The sequence below is a fragment of the Hemibagrus wyckioides genome, linkage group LG06 (genome assembly GCF_019097595.1).
Source record: "Hemibagrus wyckioides isolate EC202008001 linkage group LG06, SWU_Hwy_1.0, whole genome shotgun sequence".
NCBI lineage: Eukaryota > Metazoa > Chordata > Actinopteri > Siluriformes > Bagridae > Hemibagrus > Hemibagrus wyckioides.
The window spans coordinates 41,252,142-41,277,141 of record NC_080715.1 but is presented as its reverse complement, the minus strand read 5'-3'; the positions used below and the strand labels follow the sequence as shown (position 1 = coordinate 41,277,141).

The 25,000-nt window shown below is 40.7% G+C and overlaps 3 protein-coding genes and 1 long non-coding RNA gene across 5 annotated transcripts in view; all 4 read left to right on the top strand.

Moving 5' to 3' along the window:
- LOC131354132 (tripartite motif-containing protein 16-like) overlaps positions 1-1,934 on the top strand; it is a 20,216-nt gene extending 18,282 nt beyond the window's left edge. The window contains exons 4-6 of the mRNA XM_058391431.1: positions 425-596; positions 835-894; positions 1,039-1,934. Coding sequence (XP_058247414.1) covers positions 425-596; positions 835-894; positions 1,039-1,577 — 771 coding nt within the window. The 3' untranslated portion in view covers positions 1,578-1,934. The remainder of the gene's footprint in view (positions 1-424; positions 597-834; positions 895-1,038) is intronic.
- Positions 1,935-6,921: 4,987 nt separating this feature from the next.
- Positions 6,922-14,629, top strand: LOC131354129 (tripartite motif-containing protein 16-like). The gene is made up of 6 exons (XM_058391427.1): positions 6,922-7,696; positions 8,171-8,266; positions 8,431-8,673; positions 8,749-8,938; positions 13,527-13,583; positions 13,762-14,629. Exons 1-6 carry the CDS (start codon positions 7,106-7,108, stop codon positions 14,310-14,312), a joined length of 1,728 nt encoding a protein of 575 aa, XP_058247410.1. The 5' UTR covers positions 6,922-7,105; the 3' UTR covers positions 14,313-14,629.
- A 3,131-nt stretch (positions 14,630-17,760) lies between these two features.
- LOC131354133 (uncharacterized) lies at positions 17,761-23,391 on the top strand. Of its 2 annotated transcripts, none has more exons than XR_009204706.1 (3): positions 17,761-19,322; positions 19,541-19,600; positions 21,326-23,391. It is a non-coding gene; the product is annotated as an uncharacterized LOC131354133 (long non-coding RNA). The 2 variants fall into 2 exon arrangements; XR_009204705.1 differs by having other exon boundaries at positions 17,761-19,343.
- A 709-nt stretch (positions 23,392-24,100) lies between these two features.
- Positions 24,101-25,000, top strand: part of LOC131354131 (tripartite motif-containing protein 16-like) — a 13,761-nt gene continuing 12,861 nt past the window's right edge. Inside the window, exon 1 of the mRNA XM_058391430.1 lies at positions 24,101-24,721. Coding sequence (XP_058247413.1) covers positions 24,128-24,721 — 594 coding nt within the window. The 5' untranslated portion in view covers positions 24,101-24,127. The remainder of the gene's footprint in view (positions 24,722-25,000) is intronic.

Genomic DNA, 25,000 nt, shown 5'->3' with positions numbered 1-25,000 from the left:
CACACACACACACACACACACATGATCACATCCACTTCCTCCAGGTAACACTCACTGTCTGAAACACACACACACACACACACACACATACACACACACACACACACACACACATGATCACATCCACTTCCTCCAGGTAACACTCACTGTCTGAAACACACACACACACACACACACACACACACACACACACACACACACACACACATGATCACATCCACTTCCTCCAGGTAACACTCACTGTCTGAAACACACACACATACACACACACACATACACACACACACACACATGATCACATCCATTTCCTCCAGGTAACACTCACTGTCTGATCTACAGAGCCAGCTGTTCCTCACACACTCTCTAAAACACCTCTCATTAAAGCAGCAATAAGTGTGTCTTTCATTTCATTTCTTCTCTGTAGGCTTTAGCTTCTGGACGTCGATCGCCTCCATATGACATACCAGATTTTGACACATCCAGCATCACTGTCCCTCAACATCTGTCATTTGATGGAGTGAGGAATTCTCTCTCAGATCTGAAGAAGAGACTGGAGGAATTCTGTGAGGAGGAATTCAACAAAATCCCTCCACATGGTAAGAGGAGCTGCTCCTGCTGGAGAAACACAATGATGGACGTCTTTACTCGCTCTGTGAAGTGTTATTTCTTAGCCATGCTCCTGCTTACTTTTCTGCAGCCAGTTTGCTCACCTGACACTTTGAAGTAAAATACTGATTTCAAATGAATAAACTGACTGTATCACTTTCAACTGTTTCCATCTTTTACACAACCTGATGATGCTTTTTGTCTTCATTTCCATTTTTCTCTCCACAGCTGCAGCAGTTCAGATCATTTCACCATCAGAGCCACAGAGCAGAGAAGAGTTTCTGAAATGTACGTCTAACACACACACACACACACACTCTCTCACACACATACACACACACACACACACACTCTTCACATGAATATACAGTATTCTGTGAATTAAACCCAACATGTTCACATTGTTCAGTTTGTTTTTCTCTTTTATTTTAGATTTCTGTGATCTGACTCTGGATCCCAACACGACACATCCTCACCTCATTCTGTCTGAGAAGAACAGAGTGGTGAGAGACAGTGGGAGAAATCAGCAGTACTCTGATCATCCAGAGAGATTTGACTACTGGCCTCAGGTGTTGTGTAAGGAGAGTGTGTGTGGACGCTGTTACTGGGAGGTGGAGTGGAGCGGTGTTAAAGGTGTGTCCCTATCAGTCTCATATAAAGACATCAGCAGGAAAGGACCGGGTAATAAGTGTGTGTTTGGACGCAACAATCAGTCCTGGAGTCTGTGGTGTTCTTCTTCTTCTCTCTCTTTCCATCACAACAACATTAGGACTGATCTCAGAGTTCCATCATCCTCCAGAATAGGAGTTTATGTGGATCACAGTGCAGGAACTCTGTCCTTCTACAGCGTCTCTGACACCATGAAGCTCCTCCACAGAGTCCACACCACATTCACTCAGCCTCTATACGCTGGGTTCAGGCTCTCCTGGTGGTTTGGTTCCTCATCTGTGAGATTGTGTGATCCAGAATAATGTGTGTAGAGTTTTGTGTAAAATTCCTGCACATTACCACATTGTTACTCCATCATCTGTTTTACTAGCACACAATCCAGCTGCACAAAATACAGTCATTTTTATTTCTTAACTAAAACAGATAAGGCATTTTACACTGATTAAAAAGTAAATGTTAAAAATTGATCTCTCAGAAAAGAAACTAGTAAAATCTTAAAATGGAAATAATCATATGATATCTTGTAAAGTTCTATCTGTTTGTTTCATATGAAGCATCCTCTCATTAAATCCCTAATAAACAGTAATAAAGCCAGTACAGTACAACATTTTAAACCTGTTAGGATCACACTCTAGAAAAATAAAAGATCAACTTTTTAATTCATTTGTTTTTTCTGCTTGGGTTCTGGATGTAAAATATACCTTCACTTTGTAAAGTCTGACGTTGTTTCTAAACCCTGAAATTTCACTGTAAAGCATTTAACAATATTTAAACTACATTAAATCATACAGTAGATGATTGGTTAAAGCTTCCTCTGTTGTGTTCATCCCATATTCAGCCTGGATGATGATTGGCTGGCAGACAGAACCTTATAAATCCAAGTTTATCTCTGAGTTTTAGAGAAAAAGATCAGACCACAGGAGAACGGTGTGAACTGGGTGTCAATATCAGTCTCATATAAAGAGATCAGAAGGAAAGGAAGTCGTAATGAATGTGGGGTTAATTTAACAGAAACATTTCACTTTCTGGCCACCAGACACCACTTTTAAATTACTACATTCTCATGAAATGCACATGATCCACCACCACCACTTCTGATTCCATCGCTCTGAAGTCACTGGATACTTTGAGTGGGTTTTGTGAGTTTTATCTACATATTCATCTACAGATTCATTTCCATCTAAATAGTAAGAAATCTTCATCTTGCATCATGTAAGGAATAAAACAGGAAGAGGCATGAAGGTCCAGCAAAATAATGAGGTGGCGTGATGTGGCCCAACAATATGCACTTTTAGTGATATCTCTCAGCAGTTAACAATGCAACATAAATGAAATAAGGTAATAAAGATTCATTTATTCAGAATCATATTTGCATTTATCACTAAATTACAAACTTTTAAAATATTTAAGCAGAACAAATGACACTGAAGTTCAGGTTACAGTGAAATATTTCTGCTTTATTGCCATCGTTATCATCATGAACACAATGCAGTAGAGGTTTTATTTCTCACAGTGAGACACAGTCCTGCTGGAAATCCTGTCATGTGACTTTTAGTGAAGAGGATCGCTCAGGTTGTGTTTTTGCCACTGATGGTGTTCTACACTGTAAAACCGAGCAAATAACAAAAAACAACAAACAAATAACGTGTCCAAATAACAACTCTGATGTGTTTGTCTATTTTCAATTCTATCTGGTGTGTTGATTTTCACACATTATAACTTACAGAGAGAGAGAGAGAGAGAGAGAGAGAGAGAGAGCAGAAGTTCACATGATTACATGACAGAGGATAAACAATCCTCTAAAGTTTAGAGGATAAACTTCAGGACGGAAAATGGCTAGAATTTAATTAAGGTTTTTCATATTTGAATCAGAATTCAGAATGTCTTCACTTTCCATTAGTGTGTGTGTGTGTGTGTGTGTGTACATCTAGGAAATCTAGTAAATCGTTTTGAGATTTTGGCTCTGGAGCTGCGTTGATTTTAAATGTATGATTTAACATACTTCATGCAAAGAAAAGAAACAGCGGGAAATGGAAAGCAAAAATCAGAAATGAAGTAAAGCGAAACCCTCCATGCGACTATAAAGAAGAGCGTTATACATTCGATTAAAACACAGAAATCTATCTTTGTCTACATTGATCAATTAAAGTTCATATCTAGGCTGCACTAAAATATAGATCACTTTGTTTCTTATACATTTAAAGAAAAATCCCCCAAAATATCATGATTTATTATTACTATTTTAAACATCCATAATTTAAACTAATTGCTTTATTCTTTCTGGCCACTAGGGGGCTCTAGTAGATGCTTGACGTCACGAAAAACATAACCGTCTTTAACATTTTTGCTGGAAAATTTCATTAGAGTCTGACAATTTGTCTTATAATGAATGTAATATAATATTAACAATATTTATGCTTTATGAGTTGTATGATTTCTCTGGCATCACAATGTTGGAGCTTTTTGTTCTCCAGTATTTTTGTTAGATGTAACACTTGCGAGAAACACACTCATGAGCCGTTACTATAGAAACGCTAATGATTTGGTGCCTGTGGATCTGAAAACCTGACAACTGTTTCTGGAGTCCACACAGTAAATCCAGCGTATAGAGGCTGAGTGAATGTGGTGTGGACTCTGTGGAGGAGCTTCATGGTGTCAGAGACGCTGTAGAAGGACAGATTTCCTGCCCTGTGATCCACATAAACTCCTGTTCTGGACGGTGTTGGAACTCCAAACTCGGCCTTAATGTTGTTCTGATCAGAGAGAAAGAGAGAGGATGCTGGGAACACACCAGACTCCAGGACTGATCGTTTTAGCCGAACACAGTTCGTCTGGCCTCCTTTTTGTTATTGATCCCTTTATATGAGACTGCGATGTACACACATCCTTCACCGCTCCACTCCACCTCCCAGGAACTGCGTCCACACACACTCTCCTTACTCAACACCTGAGCCATGGAGGTAAACCTGTCAGGGAGACGAGGATACGGCTTGTCTTTCTTACTGCGCCTCACCGCTTGGACCTTCTCACACAGATGGAGGTAACCGTGTGCTGTGGTAGGATCCAGAGTCAGATAACAGAAATCTGAAAGCAAAAACAAATGTTATGAAATACTGTTTTAATCGCTTAATTTCAAGTGGACATTTTTAAATCAGTAATTCATGAGAGCCTTGTATTTTAATTATTTCAGTTTCTTACATTTCTTATACTTTTATATATACACCGATTAGCCACGTTATGACCACTGACTGGTGAAGTGAATAAGACTGATGATCTCCTCATCATGGCACCTGTTAGTGGGTGGGATATATTAGGCAGCAAGTGCAGCAAAACTGCAGCTCTTGTGGGGTGTTCCCGGTCTGCAGTGGTTAGTATCTATCAAAAGTGGTCCAAGGAAGGAACAGTGGTGAACCGGCGACAGGGTCATGGGCGGTCAAGGCTCAACCATGTGATCCGATCCAACAGATGAATTACTGTTGCTCAAATTGCTTAAGAAGTTAATGCTGGTTCTGATAGAAAGGTGCCGAATACACAGTGCATCGCAGTTTGTTACATATTGGTACTTCATAGCCACAGACCAGTCAGGGTGCCCCTGCTGTTTTTCATCCCGAACAATTCTTCTGGTAGTAGTGGCTGAAATCTTTCTTGGTCTACCTGACCAAGAGAACCTCTTATTTTCCACTTCTTTATCAGAGTTTGACCGGTACTGACTGGTGTTTATGACTGGAGTATTGAAATATCTTTTTCAAGATTCAAGATTCAAGATTCAAGAAGCTTTATTGTCATTTCAACCACATATAGCTGACGCAGTACATAGTGAAATGAAACAACGTTTCTCCAGGACCTGGTGCTACATAAACATACAACAACAAAGAGTTCAACACAAAAAAACAACACCACAGAGCTAGGACAGAAGTTTAGTCTTAGCCACGTAAAGTGCACAGTGTGCAGCTAGGTGCAAACAGAGCATAGACAAGACAGTGCAAAAGACAATAAATACAAGAAAGACAACACAAAAAGAACACAGGACACTTAGTGCTGAAAAAGAAAGAAAAGAACATGTGTAATGGAATGTAACTGAAATAAAATAAGATAAAATGAAAGGTAAAAAAATATTGTGCAAAAATACAACAGCAGCGGTTGAGGTAGTGCAAATAGAAATAAACATAACTATAGCAGCGGAGGACAGGTAGAGGTAGTGCAATAAGTAATGAACAATATAAATTATGTGTGCGTGTCCACACAGTCAAGAGAGTGTGTGTATCTGTGTGTGAGAGAGACGGAGAGTTGATATACAGTTCAGTCCTGAGTGTGTGTGTGTGTGTGTGTGTGTGTGAGAGAGAGTGTAGAACAGTTCAGTCCAGGGTGCTGAGGAGCCTGATGGCTTAAGGAAAGAAACTGTTACACAGTCTGGTTGTGAGGGCCCGAATGCTCCGGTACCTCTTTCCAGATGGCAGGAGGGTGAAGAGTGTGTGTGAGGGTGTGTGGGGTGTGTAAGAGTGTGTGTGAGGGGTGTGTGGGGTGTGTAAGAGTGTGTGTGAGGGGTGTGTGGGGTCAGCCACAATGCTGTTGGCTTTGCAGATGCAGCGTGCGGTGTAAATGTCCATGATAGAAGGGAGAGAGACTCCGATGATCTTTTCAGCTGTCCTCACTATCTGCTGAAGGTTCTTGTGATCCAAGACGGTGCAGTTCCCAAACCAGGCAGTGATGCAGCTGCTCAGGACGCTCTCGATGGTCCCTCTGTAGAACACAGTCAGGATGGGGGAGGGAGATGGGCTTTCCTCAGCCTCCTCAGGAAGTAGAGGCGCTGCTGGGCTTTCTTGGTGATGGAGCTGGTGTTGAGTGACCAGGTGAAGTTCTCCGCCAGATGGACACCAAGGAATTTGGTGCTCTTGACGATCTCCACCAAGGCTCCGTCGATGAACAGCGGAGAATGGTCACTCTGTGCTCTTCTGAAGTCAACAACTATCTCTTTAGTCTTGTCTACATTCAGGGAGAGGTTGTTGGCTCTGTACCAGGCTGTTAGATGTTGCATCTCCTCTCTGTATGCTGACTCATCGTTCTTGCTGATGAGACCCACCACGGTCGTGTCATCGGCGAACTTGACGATGTGGTTGGAGACATGATGTGAGTCAGCAGAGTGAACAGCAGTGGACTGAGCACACAGCCCTGAGGAGCTCCAGTGCTCAGTGTGGTGGTGCTGGAGATGCTGTTCCCGATCCGGACTGACTGAGGTCTCCCAGTCAGGAAATCCAGGATCCAGTTGCAGAGAGAGGTGTTCAGGCCCAGCAGACTCAGCTTCTCCATCAACTGCTGAGGGATGATTGTGTTGAATGCTGAACTGAAGTCTATGAACAGCATTCGAATGTAGGAATCCTTACAGTCCAGGTGTGTGAGGGCCAGATGGAGGGTTGTGGTGATGGCGTCGTCCGTGGAGCGGTTAGGATGATACGCAAACTGCAAGGGGTCCAGTGATGGTGGTTCAAACCTCATCAAGGATTAACAACAGAAGATTCCTGATGGGAAGAAGGCATGGATCTTCAGGATAATTAAAAAATATATATTTTAAAGATGGAATATATTTTTCTAATAACTGTAGCAGCTACATGGTTATATATTTATGCACTGAAGGGAGATGAAATGGTTAACAGAAGAGTGTTCATAACCTGTCTGTGTTTGTGCTCCTCCCCCTCTCTTGCTCACTGTCTCTCTCTCTCTCTCTCTCTCTAACACACACACACACACACACACACACATACATACAGAACCAAGTAACTCCTCATTCCAGAGAAAACAAATCTGGTCTCTCGCTGTTTGTGAGTTCCGGAAAATGGCTGAGGCCAGTATTTCAGTAGATCAGGATCAGTTCATCTGTCCAGTGTGTCTGGATCTCTTGAAGGATCCGGTGACTATCCACTGCGGTCACAGTTTCTGTAAGGTGTGTATTAATGGCTGCTGGGATCAGGAGGATCAGAGTGGAGTTTATAGCTGTCCTCAGTGCAGAGACACTTTCACTCCAAGGCCTGTTCTACGCAGAAACAACATGCTGGCTGAAGTGGTGGAGAAACTGAAGAAGACTGAAGTCCAAGCTGCTTCTCCTGCTCACTGTTACACTGGACCTGGAGATGTGGAGTGTGATTTCTGCACTGGGAGAAAACACAAAGCCGTCAAGTCCTGTCTGGTGTGTGTGGCTTCTTTTTGTGAAACTCACCTGAAACCTCATCTTGAAATTCCTGCTTTGAAAAAACACAAGTTAGTCGAAGCTTCTGGAAATCTACAAGAGAAGATCTGCTCTGAACATGATAAAGTGCTGGAGATCTACTGTCGTACTGACCAAAGCTTCATCTGTTATCTGTGTACGATGGATAAACACAAAAGCCACAACACCGTCTCAGTTAAAGCTTACAGAACTGAGAAAGAGGTGAGAAAGTCTAATCTAACCAAGTCTAATCTATTCAGAGTCATGTAGTGGTGTTATGAAATTTAAAATAAGATATTAGCTTAAGAACTAAAAGATCAGACTTTAAGTCTAAAATAAGTTCATCAGTGTAGAATTAGTTTGTGAACAATATTTAAAATGTTTATATGTACCATTAAGTCATTAAGGTTTGGAATCAACCTAAGGTTTTGCTTCATTAATAATAAAAAAGGCATAAACGAATAAATTCTTGTTGCTGTTATTTGTGTTAAACCCAGTGGTTCCCAAATCTAGTCTTGGAACACTATTTCAGTGTTCAACTTCTGTGAACTTTAAAAAAAACAAAACAACATCCTGTCTTTTAGTGCTCTGTAGAACCAGAGTGAACTTTAACCCTTTATCTACAGTTAATGTTCATCCACTGAGCTCAGAAACTCATAATGGATAAACAGTGAGATGTATTTTATTTGTCCTCAGAGTGAGTTAAAGGAGGATCAGATGAAATTCCAGCAGAGAATCCAGGAGAAGCAGAAGAAGGTGCAGGAGCTGAAACAGACTGTGAACACTATAAAGGTGAGCAGTGAGCAGAGACAGAGCTGCTCCTAGAAACACACACAACATGGACAACCAGTCATTTAGAGTCCCAGTAAGAGAGGGAATGATAGATGAGATTTAAATCTTCTGTGTGTGTGTGTGTGTGTGTGTGTGTCTGTGTGTGTGTGTGTGTGTCCTAACAGCTCAGTGCACAGACAGCAGTAGATGACAGTGAGATGATCTTTACTGAGATGATCAGCTCCATGGAGAAAAAGCGCTCGGAGGTGACGGAGCTGATCAGAGCTCAGGAGAAGGCTGAACTGAGTCGAGCTGAACGACTCCTGGAGCAACTGGAGCAGGAGATTGCTGATCTTCAGAAGAGAGACACTGAGATGGAGAAGCTTTCACACACACATGATCACATCCACTTCCTCCAGGAAATAAAGGTAACCTACATTTTCAGATATAAAAACAATCTTTGGATTTGTTCTCCTAAGTTTATGTGTAATTGCTGTATGCAGGCTTTAGTCTCTGGTCATCGCTCTCCCCTATTTGAGAGACCAGATTTTCAGTCAGATCTCTGTGAGGACTCATCCAGCATCACTGTCAATCAACATCTCTCATTTGATGGAGTGAGGAAATCTCTCTCTGATCTGAAAAAGAGACTGGAGGAAATCTTCCAGGAGGAATTCATCAAAATCCCTGAACATGGTAAGAGGAACTGTTCCTGTTGTTCCACGCCTGATTCGAGTCTTAATGATGAACTGATGATGTGAATGATTTGTGATAGAGCTGAGAAACACTGAACTCTTCATTACTGAAGTGTGACACCTGATCTACTCACACTTCTGATCTACACACACTTCTGATCTACACACACTTCTGATCTACACACACTTCTGATCTACTCACACTTCTGATCTACTCACACTTCTGATCTACACACACTTCTGATCTACACACACTTCTGATCTACTCACACTTCTGATCTACTCACACTTCTGATCTACATACACTTCTGATCTACACACACTTCTGATCTACACACACTTCTGATCTATACACACTTCTGATCTACACACACTTCTGATCTACACACACTTCTGATCTATACACACTTCTGATCTACACACACTTCTGATCTACACACACTTCTGATCTACTCACACTTCTGATCTACACACACTTCTGATCTATACACACTTCTGATCTACACACACTTCTGATCTACACACACTTCTGATCTATACACACTTCTGATCTACACACACTTCTGATCTACACACACTTCTGATCTACTCACACTTCTGATCTACTCACACTTCTGATCTACACACACTTCTGATCTACACACACTTCTGATCTACACACACTTCTGATCTACACACACTTCTGATCTACTCACACTTCTGATCTACACACACTTCTGATCTATACACACTTCTGATCTACACACACTTCTGATCTACACACACTTCTGATCTACTCACACTTCTGATCTACACACACTTCTGATCTACACACACTTCTGATCTACACACACTTCTGATCTACACACACTTCTGATCTATACACACTTCTGATCTACACACACTTCTGATCTACACACACTTCTGATCTATACACACTTCTGATCTACACACACTTCTGATCTACACACACTTCTGATCTACTCACACTTCTGATCTACACACACTTCTGATCTATACACACTTCTGATCTACACACACTTCTGATCTACACACACTTCTGATCTACACACACTTCTGATCTACTCACACTTCTGATCTACACACACTTCTGATCTATACACACTTCTGATCTACACACACTTCTGATCTACACACACTTCTGATCTACTCACACTTCTGATCTACTCACACTTCTGATCTACACACACTTCTGATCTACACACACTTCTGATCTACACACACTTCTGATCTACACACACTTCTGATCTATACACACTTCTGATCTACACACACTTCTGATCTATACACACTTCTGATCTACACACACTTCTGATCTACTCACACTTCTGATCTACACACACTTCTGATCTACTCAAACTTCTGATCTACACACACTTCTGATCTACTCACACTTCTGATCTATACACACTTCTGATCTACACACACTTCTGATCTATACACACTTCTGATCTATACACACTTCTGATCTACACACACTTCTGATCTATACACACTTCTGATCTACACACACTTCTGATCTACTCAAACTTCTGATCTACACACACTTCTGATCTACTCACACTTCTGATCTACATACACTTCTGATCTACATACACTTCTGATCTACATACACTTCTGATCTACTCACACTTCTGATCTACATACACTTCTGATCTACACACACTTCTGATCTACATACATTTCTGATCTATACACACTTCTGATCTACATACACTTCTGATCTACATACATTTCTGATCTACTCACACTTCTGATCTACATACACTTCTGATCTACATACATTTCTGATCTACATACATTTCTGATCTACATACACTTCTGATCTACATACACTTCTGATCTACTCACACTTCTGATCTACATACATTTCTGATCTACATACATTTCTGATCTACATACACTTCTGATCTACATACATTTCTGATCTACATACACTTCTGATCTACATACATTTCTGATCTACTCACACTTCTGATCTACACACACTTCTGATCTACATACATTTCTGATCTATACACACTTCTGATCTACTCACACTTCTGATCTACATACACTTCTGATCTACTCACACTTCTGATCTACATACATTTCTGATCTACATACACTTCTGATCTATACACACTTCTGATCTACTCACACTTCTGATCTACATACACTTCTGATCTACATACACTTCTGATCTACTCACACTTCTGATCTACATACACTTCTGATCTACATACACTTCTGATCTACTCACACTTCTGATCTACACACACTTCTGATCTACATACACTTCTGATCTACATACACTTCTGATCTACTCACACTTCTGATCTACACACACTTCTGATCTACACACACTTCTGATCTACATACACTTCTGATCTACATACACTTCTGATCTACTCACACTTCTGATCTACATACACTTCTGATCTACATACACTTCTGATCTACATACACTTCTGATCTACATACACTTCTGATCAATACACACTTCTGATCTACATACACTTCTGATCAATACACACTTCTGATCTACTCACACTTCTGATCTACATACATTTCTGATCTACATACACTTCTGATCTATACACACTTCTGATCTACTCACACTTCTGATCTACATACATTTCTGATCTATACACACTTCTGATCTACTCACACTTCTGATCTACATACACTTCTGATCTACTCACACTTCTGATCTACATACATTTCTGATCTACATACACTTCTGATCTACATACACTTCTGATCTACTCACACTTCTGATCTACACACACTTCTGATCTACACACACTTCTGATCTACATACACTTCTGATCTACATACACTTCTGATCTACTCACACTTCTGATCTACATACACTTCTGATCTACATACACTTCTGATCAATACACACTTCTGATCTACATACACTTCTGATCTACATACACTTCTGATCAATACACACTTCTGATCTACATACACTTCTGATCTACATACACTTCTGATCTACATACACTTCTGATCTACATACACTTCTGATCTACATACATTTCTGATCTACTCACACTTCTGATCTACATACATTTCTGATCTACATACACTTCTGATCTACTCACACTTCTGATCTACATACATTTCTGATCTACATACACTTCTGATCTACATACACTTCTGATCTACATACATTTCTGATCTACATACATTTCTGATCTACATACACTTCTGATCTACATACATTTCTGATCTACATACACTTCTGATCTACATACACTTCTGATCTACATACACTTCTGATCTACATACATTTCTGATCTACATACATTTCTGATCTACATACACTTCTGATCTACATACACTTCTGATCTACATACACTTCTGATCTACATACACTTCTGATCTACATACACTTCTGATCTACATACACTTCTGATCTACATACATTTCTGATCTACATACATTTCTGATCTACATACACTTCTGATCTACATACACTTCTGATCTACATACACTTCTGATCTACTCACACTTCTGATCTACATACATTTCTGATCTACATACACTTCTGATCTACATACACTTCTGATCTACATACACTTCTGATCTACATACATTTCTGATCTACATACACTTCTGATCTACTCACACTTCTGATCTACTCACACTTCTGATCTACATACACTTCTGATCTACACACACTTCTGATCTACATACACTTCTGATCTACACACACTTCTGATCTACTCACACTTCTGATCTACATACACTTCTGATCTACATACACTTCTGATCTACATACACTTCTGATCAATACACACTTCTGATCTACATACACTTCTGATCTACATACACTTCTGATCTACATACACTTCTGATCTACTCACACTTCTGATCTACATACATTTCTGATCTACATACACTTCTGATCTACATACACTTCTGATCTACATACATTTCTGATCTACATACATTTCTGATCTACATACACTTCTGATCTACATACATTTCTGATCTACATACACTTCTGATCTACATACATTTCTGATCTACATACATTTCTGATCTACATACACTTCTGATCTACATACACTTCTGATCTACATACACTTCTGATCTACTCACACTTCTGATCTACATACATTTCTGATCTACATACACTTCTGATCTACATACACTTCTGATCTACATACATTTCTGATCTACATACACTTCTGATCTACATACACTTCTGATCTACATACATTTCTGATCTACATACACTTCTGATCTACATACACTTCTGATCTACATACATTTCTGATCTACATACACTTCTGATCTACTCACACTTCTGATCTACTCACACTTCTGATCTACATACACTTCTGATCTACACACACTTCTGATCTACATACACTTCTGATCTACACACACTTCTGATCTACTCACACTTCTGATCTACATACACTTCTGATCTACATACACTTCTGATCTACATACACTTCTGATCTACATACACTTCTGATCTACATACATTTCTGATCTACACACACTTCTGATCTACACACGTGATAATTTTCATAATTGTTTGATTTTATGGGTTTTAACATCAGAACATTTTATTTCTGTCTCCACAGTTAAATACGCTCAAATTTTACTCTCAGAGCCAAAGAGCAGAGACGAGTTTCTGAAATGTACGTCTACAACACACACACACACACACAGAGACAAAGACACATACACAAAGAAACACATGCAATCACATATACGTAAATACACAAGAATACAGCCATAAACTCTCACACACACACACTCCATATCAATATATCCTGTGATTAATATTTAACATGTTCACATTTCTCATATGTTTAGATTTCTGTGATCTGACTCTGGATCCCAACACAGTAAATTATAACCTCATTCTGTCTGAGAAGAACAGAGCGGTGAAGAGCAGTGAGAGAAAGCAACGATACTCTGATCATCCAGAGAGATTTGAGTCCTACAGTCAGGTGTTGAGTAAGGAGAGTGTGTGTGGACGCTGTTACTGGGAGGTGGAGTGGAGCAGTGAGGATTGTGTGAACATTTCAGTCTCATATAAAGACATCAGCAGGAAAGGACGGGGTGAAGAGTGTTGGTTTGGAGGCAACAATCAGTCCTGGAGTCTGCAATGTTCTTCTTGTTCTCTTACTTTCTATCACAACAACATTAAGACTGATCTCAGAGTTCCATCATCCTCCAGAATAGGAGTTTATGTGGATCACAGTGCAGGAACTCTGTCCTTCTACAGCGTCTCTGACACCATGAAGCTCCTCCACAGAGTCCACACCACATTCACTCAGCCTCTATACGCTGGATTCAGGCTCTCCTGGGATACTGTGTCTAAATCAGGATTATCTGTGAGATTGTGTGATCCAAAAAAATAATGGGTTTGCGGTGTTTTATGGTCAGTTATGTGTCACTAAATAAACTCCATGCATGTTTTCTCATTGATCCTCAACTGTGAAAAAAAGTGTTAATGTTAAATCATTAAAAAAAAATGAACATTAAAATATTGACTTTAGCCTCATTCTATGATCATTGGTTACATGTAAAGAAAATTAAACTGTAAGATCTGATCATACTGATAATGATATAATGATTTCTACAGATTTACTGAAATTGGTGTAGCAGAATGTCTAAATGTACTATAAAGTCTGTATTTATTGGGGTTTATGTCTGGAAATATGATCATTTGTAAAAATGGTAATAATGCTTTATTTAGAATTTTTACAGATTTTAATTAACCTTTAAAAAAAATTTGCCTCTTCATGAATACACTCACAAGAACAAACTTTACAGAAAACTCTGAATGTTTATGAATATAAAGACGAGATGTTCATCCTTAAAAACAATTGTAGGAACTGTAGTTACCTGCTATGACCACTATGGGGCAGTGAAACAGCGTCATATTTTGACATGGTCACTGTGCCAAATATGGGTTTGTGAATCGTTGACGTCTAGTGTAATTCGGGAACGCGCGCGCGCACACACACACACACACACACAGACTGTCTGTATATCTGTATATGTGTAACTATTTATAACCTCCCACTGAGCTTCAGTTAATGATCTACTGTTAAAGTGAAACAGTGTGTGTGTGTGTGTGTGTGTGTGTGTGTGTGTGTGTGTGTGTGTGTGTGATATTAGTATATAAGTAAAAAGCTCATCATAACTCAAATGCCACGACTGTGTGGAACGTAATGAATGTAGGACCACAGACCCAAAGTAATAAACCTCAAACAGATATGTGGCTCGAGGCAGCGAGGCTTATTTCGGGGTGGCAGCTGCCACCCCGCTTCACCCTTGAGGCCACACATATTCATAAACACATACCTAGAACTCAAAATATTAAGCTAGAAACCGAGTTATATGTCGTTTAGACGTCATGTGAACACTGGTAATGTGGGAGGTGTAATTGGTCACTGATCAGCCTTAGATTTCTATAAAAGGAAGTGAATAAACTGTTCAAATAAAATATTACCTTATTTGGCATATATAATCTACTAAGTGTCTTTTATTTAGATATTTTAACATAACTGATTTATATCATTTCTAACGGAGCTGGAAACATGATCATGTGTAGACTCGTGAAATAAGAAAGACACTATATTGCCAAAAGTATTGGGACACACCTCCAAATCATTGAATGTAGCGTTGTTCTTCAGGGGTTGGGCTCGGCCCCTTAGTTCCAGTGAAAGTGATGAATTAGAGTGGAGACTGTGAGCCAGGCCTTCTCACCCAACCTCAGTGCCTGACCTCACAAATGCGCATCTAGAGGAATGGTCAAAAATTCCAATAAACACACTCCTAAACCTTGTGGAAAGCCTTCCCAGAAGAGTTGAAGCTGTTATAGCTGCAAAGGGGCGGGACAACTCCATATTACATTCATGTGCAGGTAAACGCAGATGTCCTAAAACTTTTGGCCTGGCTCGCAATCTCCGCTATAATTCATCCCAAAGGTGTCCTATGATGTTGAGGTCAGGTCAGTCAAGTTCCTCCACACCAAACTCACTCATCCATGTCTTTATGGACCTTGCTTTGGTCACTGGTGTGCAGTCATGTTGGAACAGGAAGGGGTCATCCCCAAACTGTTCCTACAAAGAGCATAAAGAGTTCCTTTCACTGGAACTAAGGGGCCGAGCCTAACTTCTTTAAAGTTTCAGATATTGGGGTTGTTGTGATTTGAGAAAATATTTACTCCAGTTTTTTATTACTACAGTGTAACTGAGGACATGTTATAAATGCAGTTTAGAATTTGTCTGTTTATTTTACTGTTGTTTATTGCCATAATAATTAAAAATGTCAAAAACTTATCAACCTTTCATTTTCTATCTGTAATAATTGTGAGTAAAAATTAAAACTAACCTTTAAAATAACAATTAAAAATATCGTCGATTCACACCGATCTGGCGCAGGAGGGGGCAGGTTGTATTTTCGTCCGCTTTGAGCCGCGACAAAATCACAAAACGTTGTTCTGCAATCCGAGACCAGCGTCATGAAATTACAGGCTCTCCAACAACAATCTGGACATGGTGTCCCCTGACAGCAGAAGAGTCCCGGCCCACACACACGCTGGCACTGAAATGACAGGGATGGACTCATCCAAATCTGGCACTCTTGTTTCACTTTATCTTTATTTTATCCAAAAATACACAAGCTGTAAAACGGACACAGCTGAATTGCAGTGCCAGGTTAAACTGAGACCGCGACATCTCGTCTTCTTTCGTCGTCCGCCTTTTTCCTTTTATTCACAAAACTTCAGACATTTCCATAGCAACCAGGACAAAATGGTAGGTTCCAGGAAAGACTTATTATTAATATAATTTATTAGTAATATGCTTAGAATATGGGAAGTAGTTTGTGTGATATGTGTGATTATTCATTTCACTAAAACATACACACCAGCATGTCATCCTGGAGTGTGTGTATGTGTGTGTGTGTGTGTGTGTGTGTGTGTGTGTGTGTGTGTGTGTGTGTGTCCGTGTCTGTGTATGCCCACATCCACCTACACAATGCCCGCTGTTTATGCAACGTGTCTCTCCGAAGGAACCAAATCAGACCACCAACAGCCAGTGATCCATCTCGTCGATGCTGTAACCTATCATCTGATTCTCTGTGAACTATATAACAAGCAGAAATTTTACCTCATAGTGCCATCTTAAGGGGATTAGTTTCACCCTGGGATATAATAGCATCTCTGAGATGTTGTTTACATCTGACTCCATCATGTCAGTTATGTTAACAGATGTCTGGAGAGACTACACCAAACTTTACAGCCCATGAAGCTATACATCACCTGTCCATTTAAAACTAATCCAGTGTAAATACGGCTTATAAGATAAGCAGAAGAAATAAGCCTGGGTAATACGCCAATCAGCCATAACATTATGACCACCTGCCTAATATTGTGTCAGTCCCCCTTCTTTTTGCTGCCAAAACAGCCCTGACCCTGATGGACTCCACTAGATCCCCGAAGGTGTGTTGTGGGATCTGGCACCAAGATGTTTAGCAGCAGATCCTTTAAGTCCTGTAAATTGCAAGGTGGATTGGACTTGTTTGTCCAGATGCTGGATTGGATTGAGAGCTGGGGAATTTGGAGATGGAGTCAAAACACCTGACACTGGTTGTTGGCACGGCGCATTATCCTGCTGAAAGAGGCCACAGATATCAGGGAATACCGTTTCCATACATGGTCTGTAACAATGCTTAGGTAGGTGGTACATGTCAAAGGAACATCCACATGGAGGGCAGGACCCAAGGTTTTCCAGCAGAACACTGACCAAAGCATGACACTGCCTCCGCCCGAATCTTGGGAGCCATCGCCCGAATATTGACTGCCATGAACCCATTTCTGGTTCTCTAGAGCTTTTAAGCAGCGTGCTCCCTCTGTTCCACACGAAGAATCATTTCCTTGTGTCACATACCAAGCCTTGAGTCATTGCTGTATGGTTTACCTCGTGTATGATCCTTGCCTCCCTTGCTTATTGACTATGAGTTTTGTGTTTTGGTTTCGGTTTACAGTGTGTTTGCTTTCTGGTTTTTGACCCTTTTGCTATCCCATATCGATACCGTCTTTTGCCTGCCGATTTTGTGAATAAAGATCTGCGAATGGATTCTAATACACGAGCCTCGCGTGCTTCATTACAGGATACTTCGCCAGTCGAGAATCCAGTGGATCTCTGCGCCACCATCGTCCGCCAGGGACACATGATTCGTGTATATCAGGATCAGGTGGCAGAGCTACAAGCCACCAACGCCCAGCTCCGGCAACAGCCTCCAGCCGCCGCCGATGCACCAGAACCAGCGGCACCGCCACGCAGTGGATTACCCCGATTTTCCCTACCAGAGAAGTTTGATGGCTCTGCCGATTGCTGCCGCGGATTCTTACGCCAGTGTGACAACTTCTTTGCGCAGCAGCCGGAAATCTACGGCAACGGAACCATCAGGTGTGCGTTCATGCTGTCTTTACTGACGGGCAAAGCGCTAGACTGGGCTTCAGCTGTTTGGGATTCTGATCCTCAAGTCAAGACTTCGGCGGATTATTTCACCAATCTGATCAGGGAAGTTTTCGAGTATCCGGTGGGAGGAAAGGACATTTCTGTACAGCTGCTGGAATTACGCCAAGGTGTTCAATACGGCGGCGGATTTCGCAATCAAGGTCCGTATGCTAGCGGCGCAATCGGGCTGGAATGAGATGGCACTAGTGGCAGTGTTCCGCGAAGGTCTCAATGGAGATCTGAAGGCAGAGATGGCATGCGGTGATACGTCACACTGTCACAATATATCTCCACTGCCATACGTCTTGATAATCTCCGACGCCAGCACCGACTTCCAGCCACGACCCATACCCCTTCGGCCCCTGGAATACCACAGCCCAAGAGAGGAATCCACAGAGCCCATGCAACTCGGGAGATCTTGTGCCTCTGAGGGAGAGCGCGAATGTCGCACCCAATTACGGCTGTGCTTCTACTGCAGACAGCCAGGTCATTGAGTCCTCCAATGTCCGGAGAAGCCTAACCAAGTAGATCTCGTGAAACTTGCTTTTAAGTTTCTCTCCCTGCCTTTTTCCTCCTCAATGACTTTTGTTATTCTGTCGCAGTGTTGACTGACTCCGGCTCAGCGGTGAATCTTATTGACAGCGGATTGGTGCACGAGCTCGGGATCACCACCAGTCCGTGCACCCCACCTTTAAGAGTCACTGCAATAAACGATCAACCCATTGGGAAGGGCCTGATCACTCACCGCACGTCCACGAGTGGTGTGTGGTGAGTGATCAGGCCCTCTATTAAACAGACCAGATTTTGACCTGTCCAGCATCACTGTCCCTCAACATCGGTCATTGGATGGAGTGAGGAATTCTCTCTCAGATCTGAAGAAGAGACTGGAGGAGTTATGTAAGGGAGGAATTCAACAAGGTCTTTAATCGCTCTGTGAAGTGTTATTTCTTAGCCATGCTCCTGCTTACTTTTCTGCAGCCAGTTTGCTCACCTGACACTTTGAAGTAAAATACTGATTTCAAATGAATAAACTGACTGTATCACTTTCAACTGTTTCCATCTTTTACACAACCTGATGATGCTTTTTGTCTTCCTTTCCATTTTTCTCTCCACAGCTTCAGCAGTTCAGATCATTTCCCCACCAGAGCCACAGAGCAGAGAAGAGTTTCTGAAATGTACGTCTAACACACACACACACACACACACACACACACAAACAAGCAGAGGTGTATATTACACAAGCATAGACACGCACATACAGTATATGTGTAAATTAAACTCGCACAGAAACACAAACACACACAGACACACACATATACAGCTGTCACATTCTTCTCGTGAATATACAGTGCATCCGAAAAGAATTCACAGCGCTTAACTTTTTCCACATTTTATGTTACAGCCTTATTCCAAAATGGATTATTTTCCTAAACATTCTACAAACAATACCCCATAATGACAACATGAAAGAAGTTTGTTTGAAATCTTTGCTAATTTATTAAAAATAAAAAATGAAAAACTCACATTTACATACGTATTCATAGTCTTTGCCATGACACTCAATATTGAGCTCAGGTGCATCCTGTTTCCACTGATCATCTTTGAGATGTTTCTACAACTTGAGTGGAGTCCACTTGTGATAAATGCAGTTGATTGGACATGATTTGATTTGTCTGTAGACCTCCAAGACAGGATTGTATCAAGGCACAGATCTAGGGATGGTTACAGAAAAAATTCTGCAGCATTGAAGGTCACAGTGAGCATAGTGGCCTCCATCATCCGTAAATGGAAGAAGATTCAAACCACCAGGCCTCTTCCTAGAGCTGGCCGTATGGCCAAACCAAGCGATCAGGCAAGAAGGGCAAGTGACCAAGAACCTGATGGTCACTCTAAAAGAGCTCCAGTGTTTCTCTGTGGAGAGAGGAGAATCTTCCAGAAGAACAACCATCTCTGCAGCACTCCACCAATCAGGCCTGTATGGTAGAGTGCCCAGATGGTAGCCAGTCCTCAGTAAAAGGCATGTGACAGCCCATCTGGAGTTTGCCAACAGGCACATGAAGGACTCTCAGACCATGAGAAACAAAATTCTCTAGTCCGATGAAACAAAGATTGAACTCTTTGCCCTGAATGGCAAGCGTCATGTCTGGAGGAATAAAGGCACCGCTCATCATCTGGCCAATACCATTCCTAAAGTGAAGCATGGTGGTGGCAGGAACTGGGAGACTAGTCGGATCGGGGGAAAGATGAATGCAGCAATGTACAGAGACATCCTTGATGAAAATCTGCTCCAGAGCACTCGGGACCTCAGACTGGGGCAATGGTTCATCTTCCAACAGGACAACAACTCTAAGCACACAGCCAAGATAATAAAGGAGTGGCTACGGGACAACTGTGAATGCCTTTGAGTGTCCCAGCCAGAGCCCAGACTTGAACCTGATTGATCATCTCTAGAGAGATCTGAAAATGGCTATACACTGACAATCCCCATCCAACCTGATGGAGCTTGAGAGGTCCTGCAAAAAAGAATGGGAGAATCTGCCTAAAAATAGGTAATAGCATCATGCAGTACTCAAAAAGACTTGAGGCTGTAATTGGTGCCAAAGGGGCTTCAACCCAGTGTTGAGCAAAGGCTGTGAATACTTATGTACATGTAATTTTTCATTTTTTATTTTTTATAAAAAAAAGATTTAAAAGAAAATACATATTTCATGTTATTATGGGGTGTTGTTTGTAGAATTTCGAGGAAAATATTGAATTTAACCCATTTTTTAAAAAGGCTGTAACATAAAATGTGGAAAAAGTAAAATGCTGTGAAACCGTTCCGGATGCACTGGACAGTTTTCTGTGAATTTAACCCAACATGTTTACACTGTTCAGTTTGTTTTTCTCTTTTATTTTAGATTTCTGTGATCTGACTCTGGACCCCAACATGAAACATGATAAACTCATTTTGTCTGAGAAGAACAGAGTGGTGAGATATGGTGTGAGAGAGCAGCAGTATTCTGATCATCCAAAGAGATTTGACTCCTGGTTTCAGGTGTTGAGTAAGGAGAGTGTGTGTGTGGACGCTGTTACTGGGAGGTGGAACGTTATTTATCAGACAAGAACCTAGTAAAAACTGTTAAAAGGAAATGATCAAATTATATTTTGTGATCTCAGCACTGTAAAGTTCATCTTGTAATGGGATCAGAAACAAAGGAAGTTTTAATTACTGTGGGTTTAATTTGACACAATCTAAATATTTGCTTTCTAAAATGCTGATTATCAAATAAATGGTTTTGTGGCAGGGTAATGTGTCTGACAGTTTAACATTAAACTGGAGCATTTCACTTTCAGACCACCAGATGGCGCTCACTTTTAAATTACTTTGGTCTCATAAAATGTACGTGAACCACTATCGCACTTCTGTTTCCTTCACTCTGATGTCACTGGATACTTTGAATGGGTTTTGTGAGTTTTATCTACATTTTCATTTCTGTCTATGAGTGGGGTGATGTGGCCCAAAAATGTGTACGTTTAGTGATATCTCTCAGTAGTAAACAATGCAACATAAATGAAATAAGGTAATAAAGATTCATTTATTCAGATTCAGATTCACACTTATCACTAAATTACAAAGAATTTTTTCAATGTATGCAATATATTTCAATGTAGTTTTTCAGAAATACAATATTTCTGCTTTATTGCCATCGTTATCATCATGAACACAATGCAGTAGAGGTTTTATGTCTCACAGCGAGACACAGTCCTGCTGGAAATCCTGTCATGTGACTTTTAGTGAAGCGGATCGCTCGGGTTGTGTTTTTGCCACTGATGGTGTTCTACACTGTAAAACCCGAGCCTCCAGATAACAACTCTGATGCGTTTGTCTATTTACAGTTCTATCTGGCGTGTTGATTTTCACACATTATAACTTAGTTTTGTGTAAAATCCCTGCACATTACCACATTGTTAATAAATCATCTTTTTTTTTTATTGTCACACAAGCCAGCTGCACAAAAGCAGATCTGTAATTTAAAATGGCAGCAATTAAAGAGCAAACGATTAAAAAACGTTTTCTCTCACAAATCTAGTAAAAAATAATAAAAAATAAAAATTACATTGAAATTATATTTTGCGATGTTCTTCTTATAAGATTCTACCTGCATGTTTCTTATTTATCAGTAATGAGGTCAGCACAGAAAGACATAAGAAGAAGACTGGGTCTACTTAAAATACGTCCATCATATATACATATACTTTTAAATACAGTTTTCTAAGATCCAATCAATTTTTTTAATCTTTTTTTTTCCGTAAAGTTTTATCAGGAAATTATATCTGCTGCCTTACCACCACTCCTGGCGGTTTTGATCCCATGATGGAGGTGTGTTAGTCTGGGTGTCGATGACATCAGCAATCCGGTCCACCAGGTCTGTCAGACCCTGGTCCTGAGACAGAATGAGAGCCTTCCCCTTACAGATCAGGGTTTTCTCCTTTGGATCTGTTGGTTAAACAGTGACCACAAACACCACTGGTGCCAGCTTGATTTATTTTTCTAATAAGCTAATGTGGTAAAATTAGGTTTCTGTGCACTTACCCGGTGGTTACAGGTGGTAACTGACAGATTCCACCCACTCAAGGATTGTGTTCAGGCCCTGACATCAAGGGAGAAGCTTGTAGATGGCATTGTAGACCAGGAACAGCACCTGATTGCCCAGGTGAAACTCTAGGGGCTGGCATGGTATGTTGTATACCTGCTGTTGCTCATTTTGGTCAGCGTCCATACGCTTGAAGCTATTTGCTGGGTTAGAGTGTGGGTGTCTCAGCTTCTGTACTGTTCTTCCCTGCTCATGCTGCCGCTAGCTTTTGTGCCTTTGGTGGTGGGGTTGGTGTCGAAGACCAACCTGTCTCTGCCAAGCAGTAGTGGGAGTTTGGGGATCAGTTCTAAGTGGGGCCAGTTTCCTGCTGGGCTACAGATCCTAACCTGTGTGGCAGGGACCTCCCAGGTGATGCCATAAAAAAGTTGTCAAAGATGAATATAGTAAAATTAAAAAAAAAAAAAAAAAAAAAGATAAAAGAAATTATATTTTGTGATGTTTCTACTGTAAAGTTCTGTCTCTTTCTAATTAAGCAATCTCTTGATCTTAATAAATGATTAATTATAATAATAATGATTAACAAACAGGTGCTTTAGCCTGTTATATGATTTGAACTCTAATTTCAATTTGTATATCAATCAACAGGACTCGATAAAAATATATTGAATTGTTTAAGTTCTGATTAACAGAGAGTTAAATTTCTCCTCAGTAATAGTTGTAATCTGGTAAAAGCGGTTAGTGAACATTTCAGACAACACTGAACTGTGACAGGGTGAGGCAGGTGAACACACACACACACACACACACACACACACATAACAAACAGTTTGTTCCCAGGGAAGAAATGTGACACCAATAAGAACTGGAATAAATTGTTGCCCCAAGCTTCTATAGCTTTTACTCTTTGAGTTGGTGTGTGGTTGGTCTGTCCAAACTAAATTGGTTATATTTATGAACTGGAGGGAGATGAAATGGTTAACAGAGGAGTGTTCAAAAACTGTCTGTGTTTATGCTCCTCCCACTCCCAACACCCTCTCTTTTTCACACACATACACACACAGAATCAGGAAGTAACTTTTCATTACAAAAAGAAACTGATCTCACACACTCTCTGAGTTCAGGAAAATGGCTGAGGCCAGTATTTCAGTAGATCAGGATCAGTTCATCTGTCCAGTGTGTCTGGATCTCCTGAAGGATCCGGTGACTATCCCCTGTGGTCACAGTTACTGTAAGGTGTGTATTAATGGCTGCTGGGATCAGGAGGATCAGAAGGGAGTCTACAGCTGTCCTCAGTGCAGAGACACTTTCACTCCAAGGCCTGTTCTACGCAGAAACAACATGCTGGCTGAAGTGGTGGAGAAACTGAAGAAGAAGACTGAAGTCCAAGCTGCTTCTCCTGCTCACTGTTACACTGGACCTGGAGATGTGGAGTGTGATTTCTGCACCGGGAGAAAACACAAAGCTGTCAAGTCCTGTCTGATGTGTCTGGCCTCCTTTTGTGAAACTCATCTGAAACCTCACTATGAAGTTCCTGCTTGGAAAAAGCATGAGTTAGTCAAAGCCTCAGCAAATCTACAAGAGAAGATCTGCTCTGAACATGATGAAGTGTTGAAGATCTACTGTCGTACTGACCAAAGATGTATTTGCTCTTTGTGCATGTTGGATAAACATAAAGGCCATGACGCTGTATCAGTTGCAGGAGGAAGAGATGAGAAACAAGTGAGAACTCATCCCAATGATATTTCTCATTTAGATTTAGCAACTTTGGTCAGTTACAAGATTGAACTTGTGTTTGAAGAGTTAAGTAAAGAAATTGTATTAAGTAAACGTATCTTTATTCAGCATTTGTCAAAATCAGATCAGATGAGTGAACTTTCACTCGGCCAACAGCCATTTTACAACTTAAACTAGTCCAAACAAGACAGAAAACAGGGGGGAATTTAACTCTTTAACTGCTGTTAATATTTATCCTCACATCATTTATAACCTTATGAATAT

Excerpts from the sequence above, each read along its gene's own strand:
- LOC131354129 (XM_058391427.1), top strand. The coding sequence starts at position 7,106 with ATGGCTGAGGCCAGTATTTCAGTAGATCAGGATCAGTTCATCTGTCCA. Across the intron at positions 8,674-8,748 it reads ACTTCCTCCAGGAAATAAAG|GCTTTAGTCTCTGGTCATCG; the intron begins GTAACCTACATT and ends TGCTGTATGCAG. Across the intron at positions 8,939-13,526 it reads CATCAAAATCCCTGAACATG|TTAAATACGCTCAAATTTTA; the intron begins GTAAGAGGAACT and ends CTGTCTCCACAG.